Source organism: Colossoma macropomum, unplaced genomic scaffold (assembly GCF_904425465.1).
Source record: "Colossoma macropomum unplaced genomic scaffold, Colossoma_macropomum, whole genome shotgun sequence".
Taxonomy (NCBI): Eukaryota; Metazoa; Chordata; class Actinopteri; order Characiformes; family Serrasalmidae; genus Colossoma; species Colossoma macropomum.
The window spans coordinates 7,222,349-7,245,847 of record NW_023494790.1 but is presented as its reverse complement, the minus strand read 5'-3'; the positions used below and the strand labels follow the sequence as shown (position 1 = coordinate 7,245,847).

The 23,499-nt window shown below is 39.8% G+C and overlaps 2 protein-coding genes across 3 annotated transcripts; both read left to right on the top strand.

Moving 5' to 3' along the window:
* The first annotated feature begins 442 nt into the window (after positions 1 to 442).
* oxld1 (oxidoreductase-like domain containing 1) lies at positions 443 to 7,872 on the top strand. Of its 2 annotated transcripts, XR_005007330.1 has the most exons (3): positions 443 to 627; positions 2,721 to 3,230; positions 7,573 to 7,872. XR_005007330.1 is itself a non-coding variant. In XM_036572005.1 (2 exons), the coding sequence occupies exons 1-2, from the start codon at positions 538 to 540 to the stop codon at positions 3,120 to 3,122; spliced, it is 492 nt and encodes a 163-aa protein (XP_036427898.1). In that variant the 5' UTR covers positions 443 to 537; the 3' UTR covers positions 3,123 to 4,134. The 2 variants fall into 2 exon arrangements, 1 of the variants encoding a protein (XP_036427898.1); XM_036572005.1 differs by lacking the exon at positions 7,573 to 7,872 and having other exon boundaries at positions 2,721 to 4,134.
* Positions 7,873 to 20,431: 12,559 nt separating this feature from the next.
* On the top strand, positions 20,432 to 22,101 carry pde6gb (phosphodiesterase 6G, cGMP-specific, rod, gamma, paralog b). Its single transcript, XM_036571684.1, has 3 exons — positions 20,432 to 20,592; positions 21,558 to 21,598; positions 21,958 to 22,101. The coding sequence occupies exons 1-3, from the start codon at positions 20,447 to 20,449 to the stop codon at positions 22,032 to 22,034; spliced, it is 264 nt and encodes an 87-aa protein (XP_036427577.1). The 5' UTR covers positions 20,432 to 20,446; the 3' UTR covers positions 22,035 to 22,101.
* Positions 22,102 to 23,499: the final 1,398 nt, after the last annotated feature.

Here is a 23,499-nt window from a genome sequence, read left to right as displayed (position 1 = left end):
AATTATTAATCAGGATCCGATGAAAACATGCATTGTTAATCTGAGCTTTTTACGTTTTAAATGTTAAAGGGATTAAAAAAAGATCTGAATAAGACTAAACATGCATTGTCTGTTTGTTTGTTTGTTTCCTCACGACGACCAAACGTGCGGCAGCATTTTGAAAATAACGGTTTTTGGCCAACCGACACAGCAACAGCTTCACAGTAGAAGGTTTTGAATCAGTCTTTCTGTCTTTCTTAGCTTAAGTTATGGATGTTAGAGCTGATTCGTGCTGTCAGAAATGAAGCTGAAAGCTACCCTATCTCAGTTTACACCTGGTGGATAGACGGTGGAATATAAACTGAACGTAAATCGCTAGTTTTCTGCGGTTCGTTCAAACGGAGAGTTCGAAAGAGTCGATTCAATGAACCGAATCTTCTCCGTCCCCACAGACCGACGTCATTTCTGTTTAAAAATGGACGCGTCCTGCTCGAGTCAGGCTAATTCTACAAGGTTAAAATACAGCTTTACGGACAACTATGCTGTATTTTAAAAGACATGACAGTATGGAGCAGCTCCGACAGATTCGTTAAGCTCTGCTCTGTTTACAGGATGTCTCTGAAGAAAGCTTCGGCGTGTCTGCAGAGGGTGGGTGTCTTTAGCTGGTTAGCCTAATGGCTAACTGCTCTAAACAAGGATGCAGCAGAGCAGCTGTCTTCATTTGTGTGATGTTTCTGGAAATAACTGTGTGCTGTTTTCCAATTTTCTGACTATTTGTCCTACCGAGCATGTGTATATCATTACTGTGGTGCAGTAACTTAGTGTTTCACACGTTGTAATGTTAATTTAGTACAGATTCAGCTTAATATTATGGTGACATAGGCTATTGAATTATCCTAATTGTTCTTTTACTGCTGGTAACATTTTCTGATGAAGTGATTTAGGTTAGCAATTTATCCTACCTAGATACACACAGATCAGACATAACATTATGACCACCTCCTTGTTTCTACGCTGATTCTCCATTTTATCAGCTCCACTTACTATATAGGTGCACTTTGTAGTTCTACAATTACAGACTGTAGTCCATCTGTTTCTCTGCATACTTTATTAGCCCCCTTTTACCCTGTTCTTCAGTGGTCAGGACCCCCATGGACCCTCACAGAGCAGGTACTATTTGGGTGGTGGATCATTCTCAGCACTGCAGTAACACTGACGTGGTGGTGGTGTGTTAGTGTGTGTTGTGCTGTTCTGAGTGGATCAGACACAGCAGTGCTGCTGGAGTTTTTAAACACTGTGTCCACTCACTGTCCAGTCTATTAGACACTCCTACCTTGTCAGTCCACCTTGTAGATGTATTCTCAGTCCTGCAGTGACGCTGAGGTGTTTAAAAACTCCAGCAGCACTGCTGTGTCTGATCCACTCAGACCAGCACAACTCAGTCCACATCTCATGGCCTCACAGGCTTCATCCTAGTAGTATAATGAACTGTCTTTTCTTATTTGCTTACCTTGATTTTGCCTGATCTGTTAGCCATGTGGATCCACATGCAAGTCACTGTATTTAGTGAGGCCGTGGGCTGTAGATTAGGCAAAATTGAGGGTAGCAGATACACTACATGTCCAAAAGTATCCAGAAACCCCTTCTTGAGTTGAATTGAGCTACTTTTAAATACGTTACTGCCTAGTCTCATGAGGTCAGATGTAATCTTATAACATGAATGAATATCTGGGGGCAACTTATTACATTTTTGATGCCAAATTGTGAAGCAATCCAACACTGACAAGAGTACATCCTCACTAAAGCCTGCTCCTAAACTCCACTAGTCCGTGCTCTTTTACCATCTGGAGTACAGTCTATAACACAAGCAAAATATGGTTGTTGGCAAATGTACATTCTCAGGAATAAAGGTATGAAACTGTCACTGGGGCAGGACCCCTCTTGTCACTGGGGTGGAACCCTCAAGGGTCCATCTCAGTACCTTTAGTCAGGGAACATAACTGTACCATAGTTCATTGAAATCATATTTTCTAAGTTGTGTTGACTCCACACACCCCGTCTCGTCTCCAGGCTTTTATTTTATTGTTATGTTTTAAAAATTTAGGTTATGAAAAGGTACAAATTTGTACTTTCACCTGGAAAAGCTTATTTAAGGTTCACAGTTGGACCTTAAAACCTCTGTCGTACCTTTTGGGGGAACATTTACATTGTTTGGACCTTGATGAACAAAAGATACCTGCACAGAACCTTTACTTCTAACAGTGCAACTGTTTTTACTTTCCTATAAGTAATGTTTATTTTTTACTGCATGCAGTTTGTCCTCCACACACACGACACACGTCCATGTGCTTATTTGGCGTTTTATGGGGGGCTTTTTCTGTTTTGTTTTTTCTATTATTCTATGGATGGACTAATGACAGGCTAGGTGTTCACACTCCATTTGTATCCATCCTCATTGTTCCCACCCATATTTAGCCCAAAATGTCTTGTGGGTGCTCCATTTTTAATAACTGGCAGTGGCACCAACCTTTGTGGCTTTTTTTGTCATGCCCTGTGACAACATCGTTAGATAACCTTTGAGTTGCATAAGCTTGTCATTACCTTTTTATTAGCAGTGAATGTGTTTAACATAAAATGTGCTTGATTATGGTTTATTATGATGATTGTCCAAGTCTAAAACATCCCTAGAATGAAGAAATCAGTCACTGTAACTTACTAAAATATGCTGTCTTTCTCCGCAGCTGCAGATCTTACACCTGACCCCCTTAAGAAAGAAGCCCTTCATCAGTGCCATGCTCACCCAAAACAGACCTCTACACTGTGCCACTCATCAGCTCCAGTGCAGAAACCTGGACGATCCAACTCCAGCCACATCTGCTGCCTCAGCAAGTTCATTCACAGACAAAACAGCAGAGAATGGACAGTGTCCTTCTGAGCCTGCACGCCCGGGACCTCCTCCCCCTCCCACTTGTTGCTGCATGAGTGGCTGCCATAACTGTGTCTGGATTGAGTACGCTGAGCAGCTGCTGAAATACTACAGTGACGGTGGAGAGAAAGCTCTGGCTGCCATAGAGGAGAACATTCAGGATGAGAACCTCAAGACTTACCTTAAAATGGAGATCAGGCTACTCAAGAGGCCTTGATTTTTATTTTTTTTCCCTTTAACCCCTACAAGACTGTTGAATTCTCTCTGCTTTTTAAAATGCTGTCATAGTTTGAGAAGGTGTATGCACGTTAGCTCAGTTTTGATGGTGAGATCTTAAATTTTATGAGGTCAAAAGCCTTTGCAACCTTCTAAAACGCTGCACTGTCGACTTTTGTGAATTTGTGACCACCTATGACCATGTTAGATATAAAGACAGTACTGTAGAGTTAGATTAGACTAAGTGACCCTTATTAGTCCCACAACGGGGAAATTTCACCTCCGCGTTTGACCTATCCGTGTAGTGAAACACCACACACACACACTAGTGAATGCACACACACTAGGGGGCAGTGAGCACAAATGCCCAGAAGCAGTGGGCAGCCCTATCCACAGTGCCCATCGAGCAGTTGGGGGTTAGGTGCCCTCAGTCATGTACTGTCTGCTCAGGGGATCAAACTGGCAACCTTCCAGTCACCGGGCTGGTTCCCTAACCTCCATGACTGCCCCCTGGATGGATAGACATGCTTTTAGGAACTCTGACCAGGTTTTATTTATAAAATAATCCAGTTAGTTTACAGTTCAAGAGATCTTGACACTCCAGGTGGCCCAGCCTGTATTATGCACTAGGGTTAATTTTCCCAAACATGCATTAAGCGTTGTCTTGGACCAAATTGCAGTGCCAATGGTAAATCACCATTTTAGTCTAAGCCTTGGCTTAATCAGGTTCTAGGAAGCCAGCCCTATATGTCCAAATGTTTGTAGGGACCTGCTCGCCCAACGTTTCTTTAGAAATCAGGGGTATTAAAGGAAAGTTGCGTCAAAAAAACTAATTGACACCGTTTTCCACTCACCCCAGACATAGTCGATCAGCCAAGAAATATTTGGGATCTAAATTTTTTATGCTTTACTTTGGCTACAAGACTAAAGTTGCTAACAAACACTAGAAGTCAACAGTCACCCAAATCTTTTCTGTCAATATATGCCCTAAATTCCACACAATGGGCCTCATTCACCAGTATCTTCCTAGGTTTTTCTTAAAATTGTTCTTGAGAAAGATCCTAAGAAAAAGTCTACATCAGATTCATGATGTGTTCTTAAACTGCATAGTTGTTTGCAGCTTCGTGCTCTTAAGTGTGTGCAGATTCTGTTGCTATCTAAGAGCAAATCCCAAATAAGAACACATTGAGTACATTTAAATGCACTTAATAATCTGATAACTGCAGAAAATCAGATTTTGTTAGTAATCCGATCAGTGCGTTTATATGCACTTGAGTAATCAGATAATGGGTCAGATTTCTGCTTTGCAACCAGCAAATAAACTCACAGAAGAAGACGTGATGTAAACGTAATGTAAAACTCAAACTTCATGCTGTGGCCTTATTTGTTAAAAAACATTGCGCCACTTTACCTGAAAATATGAACATACGTCATCTAGAAGATGAAGAATATTTAAATCCTTTATTTCATCAAGCTGTAGTTGTTTTCAGTTGTTATCACTCCAAAAGTGTTTTGTTTTGTCTCACTGCAATACTGCTTGCTTATTTCCGGTACCGTGGTCTGTTTTCACACATGCTCAGACTGAGAAATCTGAAAAAAATCTGAGTAACAGTTTACATGCATTGAGAAATCTAATTACTGAGCTAAAATCCAGCTCTCTTTATCAGATTTCCTAATCGGATTTCTAGACCTTACTCTCCTAAGAAATAGAAATATGCTGTTTACATGACCATTTGAATAATCAGAAAACTACAGAAACGATGAATGAGGCCCAGAGAACGCAGGGTTAGGCTCCAGCAACCCCCATGACTCAGGAGGACCAGCGGCTTAGATAATGAGTGATTTGCACAAAACCTCTCTCTCAAACCACATCCAGTTCTTCATTAAGGTCACACAGAGGTCACACAGGTTTGTCAATGTTGTTCAGAACACAGTATGACTTACTGTGAACTATAAAATTTAACAAAACTTCAAGATTTGCCAAACAGTGGGGTCAGACGTTTTAGAGACATGATGTGCCAAATTCTGCCTCCCCATCACAGTCACAGGCGTATGGATGCTACAGATTATGTTTGGTATTTCTTTTGCTTCTATTTACAAATAGCTGGTGATCATGAATTTTTTTAAATGAAGATAGAAACAACAGAAATAACAAATGTTATCTAATATCGATACGTCTGTATGATGTACATGCATACAAAGGGGAGTCAAAATTCAGCACAGCACCTGTTTAAAATGGTTGCCCCCAGCGTTCGGCTGCGGTTTGAGAGTTTTGGGGATGTATTTTTGGACAAGATTTGGGTGACTATTGACTTCTAGTGTTAGCAATGTTAGTTTTGTTGCTCCAGTGCTAAACTAAAGAAGCAAAATTTGAACACCTAACGTCTTGGCTGATTGATTACATCTGGAATAAGTGAAATGTTTTTTTTGTGGAATAATTTGCTTAAAAGGGAGTTTACTCCCCCTTTGCTCCAGTAACAGCCTCTACTTTTGTGTGAAAGCTTTACACTAGATGTTGGACCATTACTATGAGGATTTGATTGCGTTCAGCCTCAAGAGCAGTAGTCAGGTCAGGTACTGATGTTGGATGTTTAGTTCTGGGTCACAAACTCTACTCCAGCTTATCCCAAAGGTATTTGATTGAACACAGTTCCACTGCTGCACAGCCCAGCACTGGGTGGGCCTTATACCCCTCTGATGCTTGGCATTGGGCATGGTGACCTTAGGCAGTGCATCAGCAGTGGGTGCTCCTTAAAGTGGCTGAATTCACTCATTAGAAGGGTTTTCTGAGTACATTTGAACATAAATAAGTTTTGTGCAGACATATAATCCTAGGGTGGACATCTGCTAATGGAGTTTCTCCATTGAAACCCCTTTGTCTGGTTCATATTACTTCTAATATAGTTATAAACCCTGTAAGTCCATGTGGTCTGTAAGCATTTCAGTATTAAGTCCGTTCATGTGCTCCTGTACAGTTACACTCCAGAGAAGAGTTGTCATTGGTGAAAGAAAGCAGTCATGCATACTTGGATGAATCATGAATGGATAATGTCTCAGGGAAATGGGTGGAACCAAAACAGCAGTCAGCCCGCACCCATGATAAGAAGCCCTTATATGCCGCATGGTCATAGGCGGTGGACACACAAGCTTTTTCCTCCTTTAAGAAAACCTCAAAGCACTTTTTTTTTATTTTTAATTTATATATGGTTTAATACTTTTATGATGACTAACTTCACACATACTATACTGATTCACTTCCTATACTCAAATCCACTACTTACACCGATCAGGCATAACATTATGAGTACCCAGAAACTGCTTTTATTGCTTTATGAATTTATGAGATGGCTAAACGTCTTTGAAGCAGAATATATATATTTTAGTCTTTTTGTTATTATGAGCACCTCCTTGTTTCTACACTCATTGTCCATTTTATCAGCTCCACTTACTATATAGGTGCACTTTGTAGTTCTACAATTACAGACTGTAGTCCATCTGTTTCTCTGTATACTTTGTTAGCCCCCTTTACCCTGTTCTTCAGTGGTCAGGACCCCCATGGACCCTCACAGAGCAGGTACTATTTGTGTGGTGGATCATTCTCAGCACTGCAGTAACACTGACATGGTGGTGGTGTGTTAGTGTGTGTTGTGCTGGTCTGAGTGGATCAGACACAGCAGTCCTGCTGGAGTTTTTAAACATTGTGTCCACTCACTGTCCACTCTATTAGACACTCCTACCTTGTCAGTCCACCTTGTTGATGTAAAGTTAGAGACGATAGCTCATCTGCTGCTGCACAGTTTGTGTTGGTCATCCTCTAGTGCTTCATCAGTGGTCACAAGGCGCTGCCCACAGGACGCTGTTGGCTGGATATTTTTGGTTGGTGGACTATTCTCAGTCCAGCAGTGACACTGAGGTGTCTAAAAACTCCAGTAACACTGCTGTGTCTGATCCACTCAGACCAGCACAACACACACTAACACACCACCACCACATCAGTGTTACTGCAGTGCTGAGAATTATCCACCACCCGAATAGTACCTGCTCTGTGAGGGTCCATGGGGGGTCCTGACCACTGAAGAACAGGGTAAAAGGGGGCTAACAAAGTATGCAGAGAAACAGATGGACTACAGTCTGTAATTGTAGAACTACAAAGTGCACCTATATAGTAAGTGGAGCAGATAAAATGGACAATGAGCATAGAAACAAGGAGGTGGTCATAATGTTATGTCTGATCGGCGTATCAGGGGAAACTGAACATCTGATCTCAGCTCACCAGAACAGAGGAACATCCACAGTTACATGTTCTTTTGCACGGATGAAAGAAACGCACAATTTTTAATGTTAGTTACAAATTGTATTTATTTATTGTAACTTGGATGTGATTCGATTGAAGTGACGATACAAATATCAATGCGAGTAAAATAAAGTGTAATACTTCCTTCTGCCTGTAGAGGGAGTCTGTCATCAACAAAGTGGAGAAGAGCTTAGCTGACTGACCTGTCTGACCTTGCTGTTGATTTGTGGACTTGAACTTGGTGAGGAAGTATAGATACACCACAAAACGATACTTTGTGCCTGATTTGTCAGTGAACAAATACAAATACTTCTAATACAAATAATTCTAATACGGTTACAAACATACTTGTGTTGTAAAAGCCATTTTTAGAACATGTTTTTATTTTTAAGTTCATGATATATATAACAAATTATTGCAATATATCTGTTTGCCATGTAACAAATAAATAGTTGGAAAGTACAGTCCCATAAACTTAACTGTATCAAGGGGACAGTTCCCAAAAGACATAACAAAATACAGCAGTACCCAGAAATTGCTTTTATTGCTTTATGAATTTATGAGATGGCTAAAGTCTTTTTGTTATTGTTTTCTTATGAAATAGTTTAGTAAATACATATACAATACAATAACATGTATTACATCATCTAACACTCCTTTATGTGAATAGATTTTCATTAAAATACAAATTATTTTAGACATTTATGCCTCCCAGAGTCTAAAAATGTCAGGTGGTGCAACCGTCCAACCGTTCTACCAGGAAGACTAAGGAGGCAGGAGTGAAGGAAGACTATTTTAGTCCTTGAGTTGAAGGATAACAATTCAGGTAGAAATTTAAGCGTGTTTGGTGTAGATCCAATCCTTGGTCCAGGTTTTGGAGCATCAAGACCCTCACAGATCCTGCTGGATCAAGATGGCAGGGGCAGAGACTACCCTCTGGACAACCGGATAGGGACCAAACTGGTGGTGGTGGGGAGGAAGGAGGGGAACGACGAAACGTCGGCACCTGAAAGCAGCAGAATAGGTCCGTAATTTGAGTCATTTTAAAGAGAGGTGTAGGCCCGCAGTTGGTCAGGAGGAATGAATGAAGTAGCGTTGGAGTTAGGCCTGTACAGTTTAGCAAGTCAGGTGGTGTGACTCCAGGAAAACCAGGAAAATGTGTCATTATTACATTTATTTATTTACTTGTAAAACAAAATGTATGCACAGACACTCAAGAACAAAGGTTTATACAGGTGTCCAAGTACAAAGGATAGTTCATACACATTTTAGTAGTGGTAAATAACTTGAAAATATAATAATAAAAATATAATATAATAATTAATAAGCAGTGTGTTGTTGATCCACCTATCTGGGTAGCAAAATGGATGATCCTGTTTAAGAATGAATTATACCATTAAAATGAAACAAATACCAGATTCTACACAAAAATGCCCATCCTCTTTTTAAAAAGATTGTTTTCCGTTCTTATTTTGAAAGCCTTAATTTGTTATTGACCCATATTCTTTTTGAGAAGGTGACCAGTTCATTGCTGGAATTGTACGTTTTCCTAAATGGCTGATGCTGCTCAACTTCATACTGAAATACAGGGTGATTCAAAAAGATTCATCCGATTTCAAAATGATTTATTTCACTTGTAAATCATTACAGAACTATGCAGTAAACTGTAAATGGTTTAAATGAGCATAAAGTTTATTATGTAGTTTTACAAGTGCTCAATATGAACTTCCTCCAGCTGTACGGACAACATCAATGCCACAGTCAAATTCATCCCATACTCGATTGAGCATGTCGGGTGTCGCTGCACTCACGGCTCTTTCAATGCGATTTCGAAGATCATCCAGTGTTGTGGAACCAACGACGAACGCTCTGAGCTGTTGGAGGTTCACTGCCGACGAAAATCACGTCTTACAATTATGACGGATTCACTCTTATTGAAGTGGAGAACGCAGAACGCTTTCTGCTCAGGGGTCTCATCTCCTCTCAGACTGAAGGGAGCCATCTTCTGGTGACAGTCATAAACTCTATGACCCCCTCTTTCAATTGGTATGTGATTGGTTCCTAGGCGCCTCACAGTAGTGAAAATATGGTGCTTTGAATTCAGACAAATCTTTTTGAATCACCCTGTACTGTATTTCTGTATCATCTGGCATGCCCATCATTGCTTTAGTGCTAGCGCTCTCTGGTGTGACACCAGTGTGAGATCCTGCTCTTGCTTCTTTAGCTTACTGGACCTTTCTGGACATTGTTTAGCCATTTACATCTGCTGCTCAGCTCCCTGTTGAGACGATCAGCAGCCTTCAGTAACCTGCCCCAGATGCTCCAGACTCTCATAAACTAAAATACAGGGGTCACTGGCCTATACCACTGATCTTTCCGCTATACAATCCAATCATCTCTAATGTAACCTTCATCTCTGACTACACTCTTTTGTTTCCCTAAAGAACCTTTCAGTGGATGCTTCTTTTAAAGAATCATCTTTGTGTGAGATGTGCTAGAAAAGAACCTTTTAAAGGTTTATTAAAGGTTGTACCTAAAATCTTACATCCAAGCCAAGACCCATTTAAAAACTTTACACTCTTTATAAAAAGGTGCTCTTTGAGTGATGTCCTAGAAGAACCACTTTTGGTTCCCTAAAGATCTGTGTTTGAAAAGTAGATGTGAGTGTGAGGAACCTTTTGAGGCCTAAAGAACCTTAACCTAATGCAAATGGATTTAAGAATTTTTCGTAGAACCTTTACATTATGTGCTGTTTAAAAAGTTACACTTTAAAAAGTTCAGATATCTCATTTACAAAAATGGTTCTCCAAAGAATCGTCCACTGAAACGTTCTTTAGGGAAGCAAAAGTGGTTCTTCATAGGCATTGTGCAAAGATATGGACACAAAGACGTAGTGTGGCCCAAAGATAAAGACGTTTTTCTGGTCAACCCTCATCAGTGCCCAGAGACAGTTTTCTATAAAACTGCCTTCTTATAATGTTATAAAAAGCACTATACAAATAATATTACAATGAATTCCATTTCTCTGTGTCCATTTCAAGCGCCCGTCATCGGGGCCTGGGGGACAGGCGCATGCTACACTCTGCGTGTGTCTGATATTAATGAAGTTTTCGCCTTTAAAATCTCCTAACTGATTCTTAAATGCAGTATTTCCTGTCGTCATACATCCATTTAATAGACATCTGTGCATGCAATTGCTATTTTTCCAAATGCAGTGATTCAAAAGACATTGGTCTTCTTTTCATGGCAGCAGAACCTCAGGTCAGCAGTCAGAGTTGCCCAGCAGCACTGAATGTTTGTTGACATGGCAATTTGTGGCATGAGCGGTTTCCTTGACGACAGCGACGCTGATCCGTGTACTCTGAGTCAGCAGACCGGGGCTGGATGTGCAGGGCTGAGTCGAGCTGCAGCCAGAAAGCAGGGCTGTGATCCAGCTGCTTGCAGGGATTAGACTTGAGCTGGATGACCTACAGTCAGTGACGTGATGCATTATGAGGATAGAGGCTCATGTAGACAGCAAGCAGAGTTGAACGCATGATCCCCATAGACAGATATGTAGAAATGGCATTAGCAACGTTCTGTTAGGATCTGTTTGCTTTCCTGTGTCTTTAAGCAAAATGCCAAAAACGAAATATTAGCCATTCAGCCAAGACAGCTCGGCTTTAGTTTTGCACTGGAGCTACAAGGCTAATGTAGCTTTAGCAAGCAATGGAAGCTGATAGGCCACCTAACTGCAGGCCTAAATCATCAGACACTTGTCTCTTAATTCATTTTGATTAAAGTTTCAGTCACACTTGCGCTTGCCAGTGAATCTTTGTGAGCAAAATTACAATCACTTCAATGGAATTTGGCACATTGTGTAATTTCACATTGAAGACTTCCAGAGCGAATCGATTTTACGGTAAGTTTAGCTACTATGAATTTGCATCCTATAGCACTAGCGCTACTTTTCTGGCTGTGTTGACCAATGAAGGTGGGGCTTGGTAGCGCTGAACCTCCAAAACGGGAGTAACGCTAATTTAACCAGTGTCTAACATGACCCTTTTACCATTTCTTCCCCACTGGTTATAAGTCAACACATGAAATATAGACTGTATGACATGCAGTCAGTCAGGAGACCATATTATTGTGTTTACATTTTGTGGTTTAGCTGTTTGATTTAGCCAAGTTAGCAAGCTTACTAACTGCAGTGTTATCTCTATGGCTAACCGCAGCTGCACACAAGTCACCCCACGGCCAACAAACACACCAGTAATATATACCACCTATATAATTATCTGACATGAGTATGTTCATTGTTGTGTTGTTATTATTTAAGATCAATGAAGTAGCTAGCTTGCTAACTGCACCAACATGGAGGATTTCTTTCTTCGCAAGATGAAACAAAATGTAAAAGTTTTGTATGGCTATAGCTTTATTTACTGTCAGCATCATTCACAATACTGGGGCATCAATCATTATTTTGCAAATTGATAACTACCAACTGGGCTAGCTTCTAGGGTTACTTAATTATTTATTATTAATAATTTTGAAAGATAACTATATTGCTGCATAGACAGCACATAACTGCCCAGTGGTTCTCTGTGTTCCTTTGGTTGGAAACCAAAATTGCAAAACTGGCATGCTAGCACCCTTATACTGGATGATCTACTTTCTGGACCGAGCTTTCTTTGTTTCATGTGCACGAACTTCAGAATTTTTTGGCCAGACTGAAAATCTATTTTTTTCCAAGTTCTGTATGGGTGTCTATTTAATTAGCATTTAATTAGTTGATATTCTGTTTGTGTAGCTTATTGTATAGCCTAGTTAACTGCAATACTATTAGATATTAATAACATCTGTTGTTTACATTTTTGAACTAAGATTAGAATGGGAATTGTTAAGTACAGGTGAAACAATAAAAAATGTGCTAGAGAAGAAAAGAATGGTGATTAGCGTATCAGCACTCATTTAAATTATTATATTAGATAATATCAATTACAATAGCTGTCATATAGTATCAAAAACGACATGTCTATTTGAGATTACTTAACAGCCCGACACAGTTTGAGGCAAGTGTGAGATGATTTAAGTGCATGTACTTTGCCCAGTAAAACTGGTGGCCATAAGATTCTATTATGTGTTAGCTACAACCCCGTTTCCAAAAAGTTGGGACGGTGTCCAGAATGTAAATAAAAATAGAATACAATGATATGCAAATCATTTTTAAAGGTAATACCAAGACAACATATCAAGAGAACATATCAAATGTTGAAACTGAGAAATTTTATTGTTTTTGGAAGAATATATGCCCATTTTAAATGTGATGCCAACGACACATTCCAAAGAAGTTGGGACGGGGGCCTGTTTACCACTGTGTTTCATCATCTCTTCTTTTAACAACACTGTAAGCGTTTGGGAACTGAGGAGGGCCAATTGCTGTAGTTCTGAAAGTAAAATGTTTTCCCATTCTTGATTGATATAGGATTTCAGTTGCTCAACAGTTTGGGGTCTCGTTTATTATATTTTTCATTTCATAACCCTCCAAATATTTTCATTGGGTTACAGGTCTGGACTGCAGGCAGGCCAGTTAAGCACCTGGACTCTTTTAATACGGAGCCATGCTGCTGTAATGCATGCAGAATGTGGTTTGTCATTGTCTTGCTGAAATAATCAAGGCCTTCCCTGAAAAAGACGTCGTCTGGATGGCAGCATATGTTGCCAAAACGTATATATCGTTCAGCATAAATGGTGCCTTCACAGATGTGCACGTTACCCATGTCATGTGCACTAATGCCCCCCTATACCATCATGAATACTGACTTTTGAACTGTGTACTGATAACAAGCTGAGCGGCCTTTAGCCCGGAAGACACAGTGTCCATGATTTCCAAAAAGTATTTCACATGTTGATTTGTTGGACCACAGGACACTTTTCCACTTCCCCTCAGTCCATTTTAAATGAGCTCAGGCTCATTTCTCCCAAGCTTTAGTGTTTTTTAGCAGACTGAGGCAGGTTGTCTTGCAGCATCTCCTTTTATTTTGCCCCATCCATCTTTTAGTTTTAACAACAAAAAGTCCCCACTGAAGAATAGCATCCCCACAACACGTAGCGTTTTGAATTTTTGGCACCATTATTGTCTCATTTACCACAAAACCTTTTCCCAAATATTAGCTGAGTCACTCTGATGCTTTCTGACAAACTCCAGATGTGCATTGATGTGTTTTTTCTTCAGTAATGGCTATTTTTCTAGCCACCATTCCATACAGGCCAGTTGTATGAAAAGCTTGTGAAATTGTTGAATAGTGCACCTTCACTCCAGTCTCAGTCACTGAACTCTGCAGCTCATTCAGAGTGATTGTCTGTTGGTGGCTTCCTTCACAAGACCCCTTCTTGGCTCTGATGCTGAGTTTTGAGGGACGGCCTTGTCTGGGCAGTGCTTGGGTGGTATGATGCAGTTTCCATTTCCTCACAAATCGATCCTGGATTGCTCACTGGGCCATCTAAACATTTGGATATTATTTTGTAGCCTTTTCCTATCTTGTGCATGTCTATAACTTATTTCTAATTTCCTTAGAATGTTCTTTACCCTTAATTTTACAGCTTTTCGTCAGATTCACTTATCAATGGTACTTGAATTAAGAGGGCTGTTATCCAGAAAACGTTTTAATGATTCACAAGTATAGTCCAATTGTAGGCCAAATGTGTCCTTCCTTGTTTGGGAAATATCTTTCATTTGTATAAACTTTGGGCTTCCACAATTACTTATGCAGACTTAAGCATTTTCTAGTTAGTCATTTTTGCCACAGAATATTTTCATTTGTAAAACCAATGTCACTTTAAAGTACAGGGTGTCCCAAAAAATTTTACCTCATTTGGGATGTGAATATCTGAGTAACTACATGTCCTGGCAAACAAAATTAAATAGGCTTCATGTTGAACAATACAAGATTAATTTATCAAAATTCTGACAAGAAATTCAGAGGGATGTAGATTTTATAACCGATTTCACAGCTTCACAAATGTAATATCTTCCGATACCCCTGGTCGTCCAGATCCCTTTGCCCGGCACAGACAGCCTTCCTCTTTGAATTTTTTGTGCCATATCTAAATCTGCTTTCCAGTTGGTGCATTTTTATTGAATTTTCTCGAAAATGCACACTGCACACTCTTGTTTGACTGTGTTTGAGCATATTCTAACACACAAAATGCCTTTTCATTTCTAGTGAACGCCATTCTTCAACCTGACATTAAAAATTAAACTTGGTTAGTTTTTACACACTTAGTTAAAATTTGAGATCATTTGATGGTTATTAGACTACGAAATGATGTCAGTTTTTTTGGGACACCCTGTAATTCACTTTGAGGGTGAATCTTTTAAAATAAACAATGACACAAGTAAAATAGATTTGCAAGGTACTGGATGTTTTGTATGCTGTTATCAGAGGGGTAATCCATATATTGAGTAGCACACATTGTTGAATTACTGCTTATCTTACAAAGTGCTCAGGATTGAAGGATGTGCGGTTGCCTTTGCCGGTAATGCTACACATCTTGACAGATGGGGCTGTCGCATAACAGGCCACAGAATGCTGCAGAACAATGAACATGAACTGGAAGGTTCCTGATCTACAGGGTGTATAAACTAGTGCAAGTTTCTGCTGTTTCATCCTTTGATTGGCTTATTCTAGCAATGCAGGTCTAATCTCAAGCAGAGTGATTCTAGAAAAGCATGATATTAATCATAAGCTTATGTCTTTGGTTTGTGCATATTGATAATTATATAGTTATAGTTTTTTCATGCTGGTTATATACATCATTTTGGATTTGCATTGTATTCACTGTGTAAATGCAGAGTAAGCATCAACTGATTTCAGACTGAGCTTTACCTTGCATTATGGTACACTTAGAATTTTGTATTTAGCATGAAATAATTCTTATTTCTTTTCAAGGGAAATTCAAGAATTTTCAAAATGTCTGCATAATTAGATGGTTAAGAGGGTATGCATGGCCACGTGTGAAATGCTCTGTTGTAGAGAAATGTACAGAGTCAGAATTGTCCAGAGAGGTGGTGATTTGAAAAGCCATAACATGAAATGTTCACCAATACGCTGCCTGATGCCTGAGACGTTGTTTTCTGATGGTTTTGAGAGAAAGTTTTGGCCTAGAGGTGCATGTAGGGAGTTACAATCCCCAAAGAAAGTGTATTTTTCAGATTTACCCTTTGTTAGCATTACATGTAAAACACGTAAAAACTCAGAAGGCACATGAACGTTCACTGGTAGTTTTGGATCGTAAACAACATAGCTATATTTGTATTGTAGACATTGTGACCCCTGGTTCCTATCACCACCACTGTAAAGAAATCTGAATCAATAAGTTTCCCTACAATGAACCATTTCACATCAAACCACTCTGAATGACTTTGTTCGCACCCCGATTCAATTCTGCACACATTCGAAACAATAAGTGAAATTCCCCTTTAACGAACTGTATAAAAAGTTTGGTTGCCCCTGGTCACGTATGTTGTTGATAGAAAATAAGCCAACACATCTACAGAAAACACACTTCTGCACATTTTAATGCACAATTACTTATATGCTGAATTTAACATATTGGAAAAATTAAAACATAAAATATGCTGTGCAGAAGCACAGATAATAATATTTTATATAATTATATATATTTTACGGCTTCGTTTTTGTTATATTTTTTTCCAATATGATAAACTCAGCAAATAAATACAAACTGTGCACTAAAATAAATAAAAAAGCATCATATTTAACATATTTAATCAACATTTGGGCACAACAAGATGATGTATATAAATTTCACAAGATCTTTCAATGATAGAAGAATATAATGTAAGAATGAATACCTCCTTCACTTAATGCACATTTTAATAATAAGCCTATGGGCATGCAGACTCCCAAATCTTGATACAGATATATTTATAGGGCAGCGTTTTATACTAACTGAGCTTTAATGTTTCGGTTGCTATTCTCATTATCAACTCACTACAAAACATGGCTGCCTTTAATGACATCAGAATAGGAACTAGGCTAACCTCCATGTTCAGTGCAGCTGCTGGAGAAATGACCGGCCTCTATTGGCCCATAAACTGCCATTCTGTCATCTCCTTCACTTCTCATCACCATGTCACTTTCAACATACACAACCTTCGAGAAATGTTCGTTTTTCTTAATGCTTAATGTCAGTGTAAGGCAAACGTCTGCACAGTGTTTTTATTGGCACTAGTACGGTGGAATATATGAGTATGTTTTACTTCATAGCCCATTATACAACATACTACTTTATATCTGAAGATTATGTATCATACATCTCCAAATTTCATGTATCTCCAAGCTCAAAATGTGTTTGTTTGTGTGTATATGTTTATGTGCCTTATATTCTGTGTATCCAACAGATGAGGACAGACTGCCCATGTTCACGCCACTGAAATATGCTGTGTCAGCAAACATAAAATCTGTATTTGTAGCCAAAAAAATGTACACACATACACTAACACACATACACACATGCATCCAGCACACTGATATGGGATCAGGGGCGGTAGGCGTCCCTCTCCTAATCTGCCCAGGGGTCAGAGGGTATAAAAGCCCCATCGGTCCCTTTGCCTCTCCCAGAGAAAGCTCAGCGTAGACACCCAATCCTCCACCAGCCAGCAGGGCATAAAGAAAGAGCGGTGCTGCGCCCACACGGAGCCATATAGCTGTCAACCAGCCACAGCAGTGAGTAGAACTCTATGGAATTCTAAGTAAAATTCTAGAACTGCATAGAATGTGGGATGATGAGTAGAGTTCTGTATGCCTATGGAAGATGTAAGGGTTAATCGAATTCTAGGACGCTGAGAAATGTGGAGCTTCCCTGTTCCAGCCGTGTTGTAGCGCAATTCAAATATCTTTCATCTGTTTCAGTGTTATTCTCCAGTCAGTTCACTATATAGCTGGTGAATAGTGAATAAGTGAATGAGTGAACCGTTCCGAACGCAGCATAGATCTCTGTAACATAGAACTTATATAACATTACTCATTATGGAATATGGAATGGTGAGTAGGAGTCCAGAACTGTATGGGGTATGGAATGGTGAGTAGAGCTCTAGAACTTTGTGGAATATGGAATCCACACAAAGCCATATAGCTGTCAATCAGCTGCGGCAGTGAGTAGAACTCTATGGAATTATAAGTAACGTTCTAGAATGTGGGATGGCAGTAGAGTTCTGTATCCCTATGGAAGATGGAAAGGCGAATCGAATCCTAGGACTCTGAGAAATGTGGAGCTGTATTGCTCCGTTACAGCCGTGTTGTAGTGCTGTTCAGATTCTCAACAGTAAACCTTTCAGCTGTTTCACTGTCATTCTCCAGTCAGTTCACCATAGAACTGTAGTGAATAGTGAATGAGTTAATGAGTGAACTGTTCGGAACGCAGCATAGAACTGGAATATGGAATATGGAATGGTAAGTAGAGCTGTAGAACTTTGTAGAAAATTGAATGGTGAGTGAACTCCAGAACTCTATGGAATATGGAATGGTGAGTGAACTCCAGAACTCTATGGAATATGGAATGGTGAGTAGAGCTGTAGAACTTTGTGGAATATGGAATCATCGGAAGAGCTGCAAGTCATGAAGTTCTACGATTCCGTGTGGTACCTGTGGAGGGAAACACGCTTTTCTGGTGAAGCGTTTGGTGATGGGATAGTTGGGTTAGGGTTGTGCTCAAGGTCGGTCTAAGATGTGAGAACCTGACACCATTGGAGAAAATGCATGTACCATGAAAGAGAGATAAAGATTGAGAACAAATCCATTTATTTGGTAAACAGAAAATTAGAGGGAGATTTGTACGTAACAATAAGTTTCTCTCAGACACTGCAACACTTGAGAGAATGGAGAATGGAGGAAGGATCAAATGGACATCAGAAATATGGATGAATCATGCTAAACTAATTAAGTTCTGGGAGGAATTTTGATGGGTATTTAATTTTGGGGAATAATTCAAAACATTTGTTTTGGTTTATGCATGAGAAGCAAAAGCAACAGAGGTTTGAAATTCAACTCAGCAGTTATTTAGGCCTTATATGGGCCTAAAACCTGTTTTACCTGTACAAACTGAAACCAAAGTGGCTTCCAACAAAGGGCCCCACTTATCGTCATTACTATCCATTGTCGTGCACCATATCACAGATTCAGTCTGGGCGTTTGTCATTGAAGGAGATCACCAAAGGACATATTTTTTCTACTCTACTTTTCTGTGAGCTCAGCATGTTCGCTGTTGTCCTCTCGCTAATGAGATTAACTCAGGTCCCGATTGCTATTTACTGCGATAGGGGTGCACTTATTAACTTGAGCCCAGGATTATGCGAATTGGGTCACCCTTGGCAGCACTGTTGTGTTGAGCTCCTCCACAGGGTCTCAGACACAGACCACAGCCGCCGTGCTTCTCCACTCAACATGGCTGTAGATCTGTGTGTTGCTCATCAGAAAGAGGATTATATGGATACAGGCCCATTGCTCTGAGGTGGTGGGGAGATAGGAGAGGACAGGACAGCTTACAGGCCATTAATATATGCCTGGGTGAGGGCAGGGGTTACCAGTGTGGGGGTCATTCTAGTTTAGCTTTATTCATTTGGAATTGCTCTGAAAACCAATTCAATTATATTACATCCCATTTTAGTGGTTACTTGAAAGGTTATTTGTGTATTTGTGTTATATGTTGTTATATAGAACTGTGCTAAAGTGTTACGCGCATTAGCTAGTCATTTAAAATCATTTCAGCAGTAATTGTTTTTTGCTTGTAAAAACACCGGATCACATTAGAAACAAGTGTAAAAAACATTAATGCAGTAAAAATGAACCTGAATGTAAAAATGAAAATTGATGTAAAAATGAAAATGTTTTCAAAAAAAGGTTGATATCTTGGGAGCTGGTTTTTATGAGCCAAACCTTTTTAGTATTTATTAGCCAAACCAGATTTTGTCTAATGTGGCTGGTTGATTGGAAGATTACAAATAATAAAGGGCTGCCACAAAGAGAGGTTTGGAAATGATAAAATTAACATACTGACAAATTAAAATCGCTACGTTTTTCTATTATTCGATTATTTGTATTTATTCTAAGTTTAGTGTTATTATGAGCAAATGAACACTTACTGCCCTGACAAACAGCTTTTTAAATTTGCACAGTATTGTATATTAAAATACTACAAAAGTGATATCTTGACAAGTAAAGCCTTTTAAGTGAAAAATAAATCTTCTCAATATATAATATTTCTCATTATGAGTTTATTGTGAAATATTATAATATTATTTCTAGATGTTTTTTACTTGATCATTTAGACAATTTCACTAGAAAATTACAATAACTTCAAACAAGTAGAAATGTCTACAAATGAGTTAAATAATCTAACACTGGGCCTCATTCACCATCTGTTCTTAAGAAGAAATTTCTTCTTAAAATTCACTTCCGCAGTTTTTACGAAGATTCTGACATACAGCAATGTTTTCTTATCTGGGATTTGTTCGTAGGCAAGAACAGAATCTGCACACACTCAAGAGCACAAAGGTGGGATCACTTCTGCGGTTTAAGAAAACGTCATGAATCTGACGTAGACTTTTTCTTGGGACTTTTCTCAAGAACAAATTTAAGAAAAAAATTAAGAAGATATTGGAGAATGAGGCCCAACATTCTTACAACAATCTTAAAATGAGACATATTAGGCACATCAACTAGACTTTAGAAGTGATCATTTGCCAAGATATCATTTTTACATTTTTCTCTCCTTTCTGAGAATTAAAGTTTACGACATTGACAATGTGATGCGCTTAAAACTGACTAATTTTATGGTTTGCATGCTATTTTGCACCTGATGGTTTCAGCCTAACTGGCAGGCCATTAAACTCAAATGACAAACTCTTTCTCTGTACTATGCAGAAACCTACATCAGGGAGAGTGCTTACACAGAGGCGGTGAACGCAACAACCACCAAAAATGACCGGTGGTGACATTGAACATGCTGTACCCCCACCCCCCCCATCTATGGTTCTGGAGCCACCTAAACCAGAAGTCAAGGCAGCCACCCGTGTGAGCGGTGGCCCAGCCACACCACGCAAAGGCCCACCCAGGTTCAAGCAGAGGCAAACTCGCCAGTTCAAGAGCAAGCCACCAAAGAAAGGTGTCCAGGGGTAAGTGTGACCTCCCTTCGGTCATATATAAAAATAACGGTGCCGAAAATGGTTTAATGTCATAGAAAAAAACATTTATGGTTCCCTAAAGACCCTTTTAATGGACTTCTTTTAGAGAAGGAGACATGCGAGCGCGAGGAACCCTTGTTAAAGGACTACATTATGGGAACGTTCTCATACACTCATACCAACAGTGGTTCTCCTATAGCATCTTTACTTTTAAGAGTACGTGTATAAAACAGTCATTGGGAGTGATGCAATAGAAGAACCACTTTTGCATCACTAAAATTACCCTTCCACTGAGTTATCTAAAGAATCATCTAATAGTTTTTGAGGGAGCCAAAAATGTGGTTCTTCTATAGCATCGCTCCACAGAACCACAGAAACCTTTCTGGCACCTTTTTGGCAACTCCTATTTATGAAAAGTTTGTCTTTTCAGCTCATTCAACTTCAGTTGTTAGTATTGTTTCTAGCTATAAGTGTCCAGTTAGGGCCCCTGAGCCACCAGGGGCCCCTGAGTATGTACCTTTTACATTTTATTTAATATTACTGGTCAAAAAAAGCACAGTGAGTTCAGAGATGTCGTATATTGTTTCTTTAACAATAGTAATAATGTATTAATTCTTATTCTGAATATGACTGGGGTGTGTGGGGTGTGGGGGCTCTTCTCCAGTAAAATGTGGCCTAGAGCCTCCAAAAACAACCCTGATTGTTGTTATATGAACTACTTACAATGTTTCTGTATTAAACTTAATGAATTATTAAGTCTTGTTCTAGTCTTGCATACAAAACACTATGATTGCAATGGGTGGGTGTGGGCCCCCTCAAGCAGAGCATGGTTTGGGGCTACCAAACGTCCCAGGTTGTTACAACTAAGAATAGTTCTCCAAAGCGGTTAGACCGTAATCAGGGCTGTCATTTATTTACAATCATATCCTGATCTGTTCTTCCGCTTGGCCCAACAGCTTTGGAGATGACATCCCTGGAATGGAAGGTTTAGGCACTGGTGAGTGATCTTTTCGTTTTTTTTTTTCCTTCATCTCCTCCTCACGTGTGGTTTAGTAGCATCTCAGTCGGCGTCATCCATTGTTTATTCTTAGCTGCCCTTGGGCACGTATTAGAGTTTATGCCAGACGAGCTGTTCGCATTGGCCATGACTCGTCATAAAACGGTATCAGTGAGATTAAACAGGCTTGAGTGTTGTTCTCCTTGCAAGCTGCTTAAGCAAACCAGCACGAGGCTGGGTTAGAATGAAAAGGTCCTCCACCAGAGAGTGGACACTGACACTGTCGTTCAGTCTGAACTGTGTACACAGTGCCAAAAAATACTTCATGTGAATTCACGCTGCTGTGTCTTTCCCTGCAGACATCACTGTCATCTGCCCTTGGGAGGCCTTCAACCACCTGGAGCTGCACGAGCTGGCCCAGTACGGCATCATCTGAACCATCCATCTTCCCATCATCGTCTGTACCGTTTAGACCCCCCTCCGAACCAACTGCCTCCACCCTGGCCATGGGCTCCAGTGGGACCATACTTACACCTTATCACACAACACATTCAATAAAAAAGCAACATTTACAAAAATGGAAAAATCAAAGAAAAATTGTTAATTAAAAAAAAACAAACAAACCCATCTGTCTATCTGCCCCCTCCGGTTTCTTTCTTTCCCGCAGCCGAGGTACACACATTCTTTCTGCTCATACTGTAGGCCAAAACGCAGGGTTGTGTTTGACTCACTGTCCAGACAGATCGTGCTCCGTTGTCGTTTTAGAGGTATCGCCGGAAGACTCCCATCTTGTCCCCCTTTTCTCTTTCTGTTTCTTCTTTCTTTTCTATATCACCCTTTCTTTCGGAACAGAACTTGAAACTTATGCAAGCAAGACAGCCTCAGAGTGAGTGTAAGTGACACGCCCGTGAAATGATCAGCTTCTCGTTTCACGTGCCTCGGCCCCCTCCGCCGCCATCTCGGAGGTTCGTCCACCTTTGCCGAGTTTTAAAAAAAGATCGTAGTCCTGTAGAGGTGGGATGCCTGCTGACCGACGCTGAACAAAAAAAATCTACTAGGAATCTCAAAACTTCCCCCAAAATAAGAGTAAAATAAAAACATTCCCTTATATATAAATGATTGATAAATCATAGAAATTCGCTTTCTGACTTTCCCTTGTTATCCAGCCAACCTCTCTCTTCCTTTCCTTTATCTTTTTACTAGTGCTATTATGTATAAACCTCATAGGTAATACACTCAGGGATTTGTAAAATGTTTAGAAAGTAAGGACTTCTCGAAAACTTTGTCATCTTTTTTGGTCACTTCCTCGGCTGCTCTTGCATGCTTGCTTAAAAAAAAACACACTGTCCACTACCTTTGGCTAGTAGACTAACCACGGAGGAGAGGGGCTACATTTTTATAGGACACAAAAATAGAGACGTAGAAAGTGAGGCACCCTGAGATGTGGTCAAAGACACTGTTGTGTGTTGTTTGGTAATGGTCTTGGGTGGCTGTGATTGGGAAACAGTGCTAGACTGCCTTGTCTTTACCTGCATGCTTGTTTTAATACGTAGTTATTCATCAGCTCCTCCTCATCATCATCATCACTCTTTCTTTCTGTAGTTTCACTCTATTCTCTGTATATCTCTACTGTGCTCTATCGGTATTTTAATTGTATTGAAATCTTGTTGATTGTCTTTGCGTGTTTTATTTTTACATTTCATTGTAAGTTTATCATGAACTAATTTACTATGTGGAGCTTAAACCGAATTGCATGCTCCATCCATAATTTACTTTACGTCGTCCATTGTGTGCTGGCATTGTGCAGCGTGTGTATTTGTCTTACCGTGTTTATTTGTTACGTGTACATCTCTTTCCCCCCTTTTCATCTTCTATATGACCCATGTGTGCTGAACCATCAT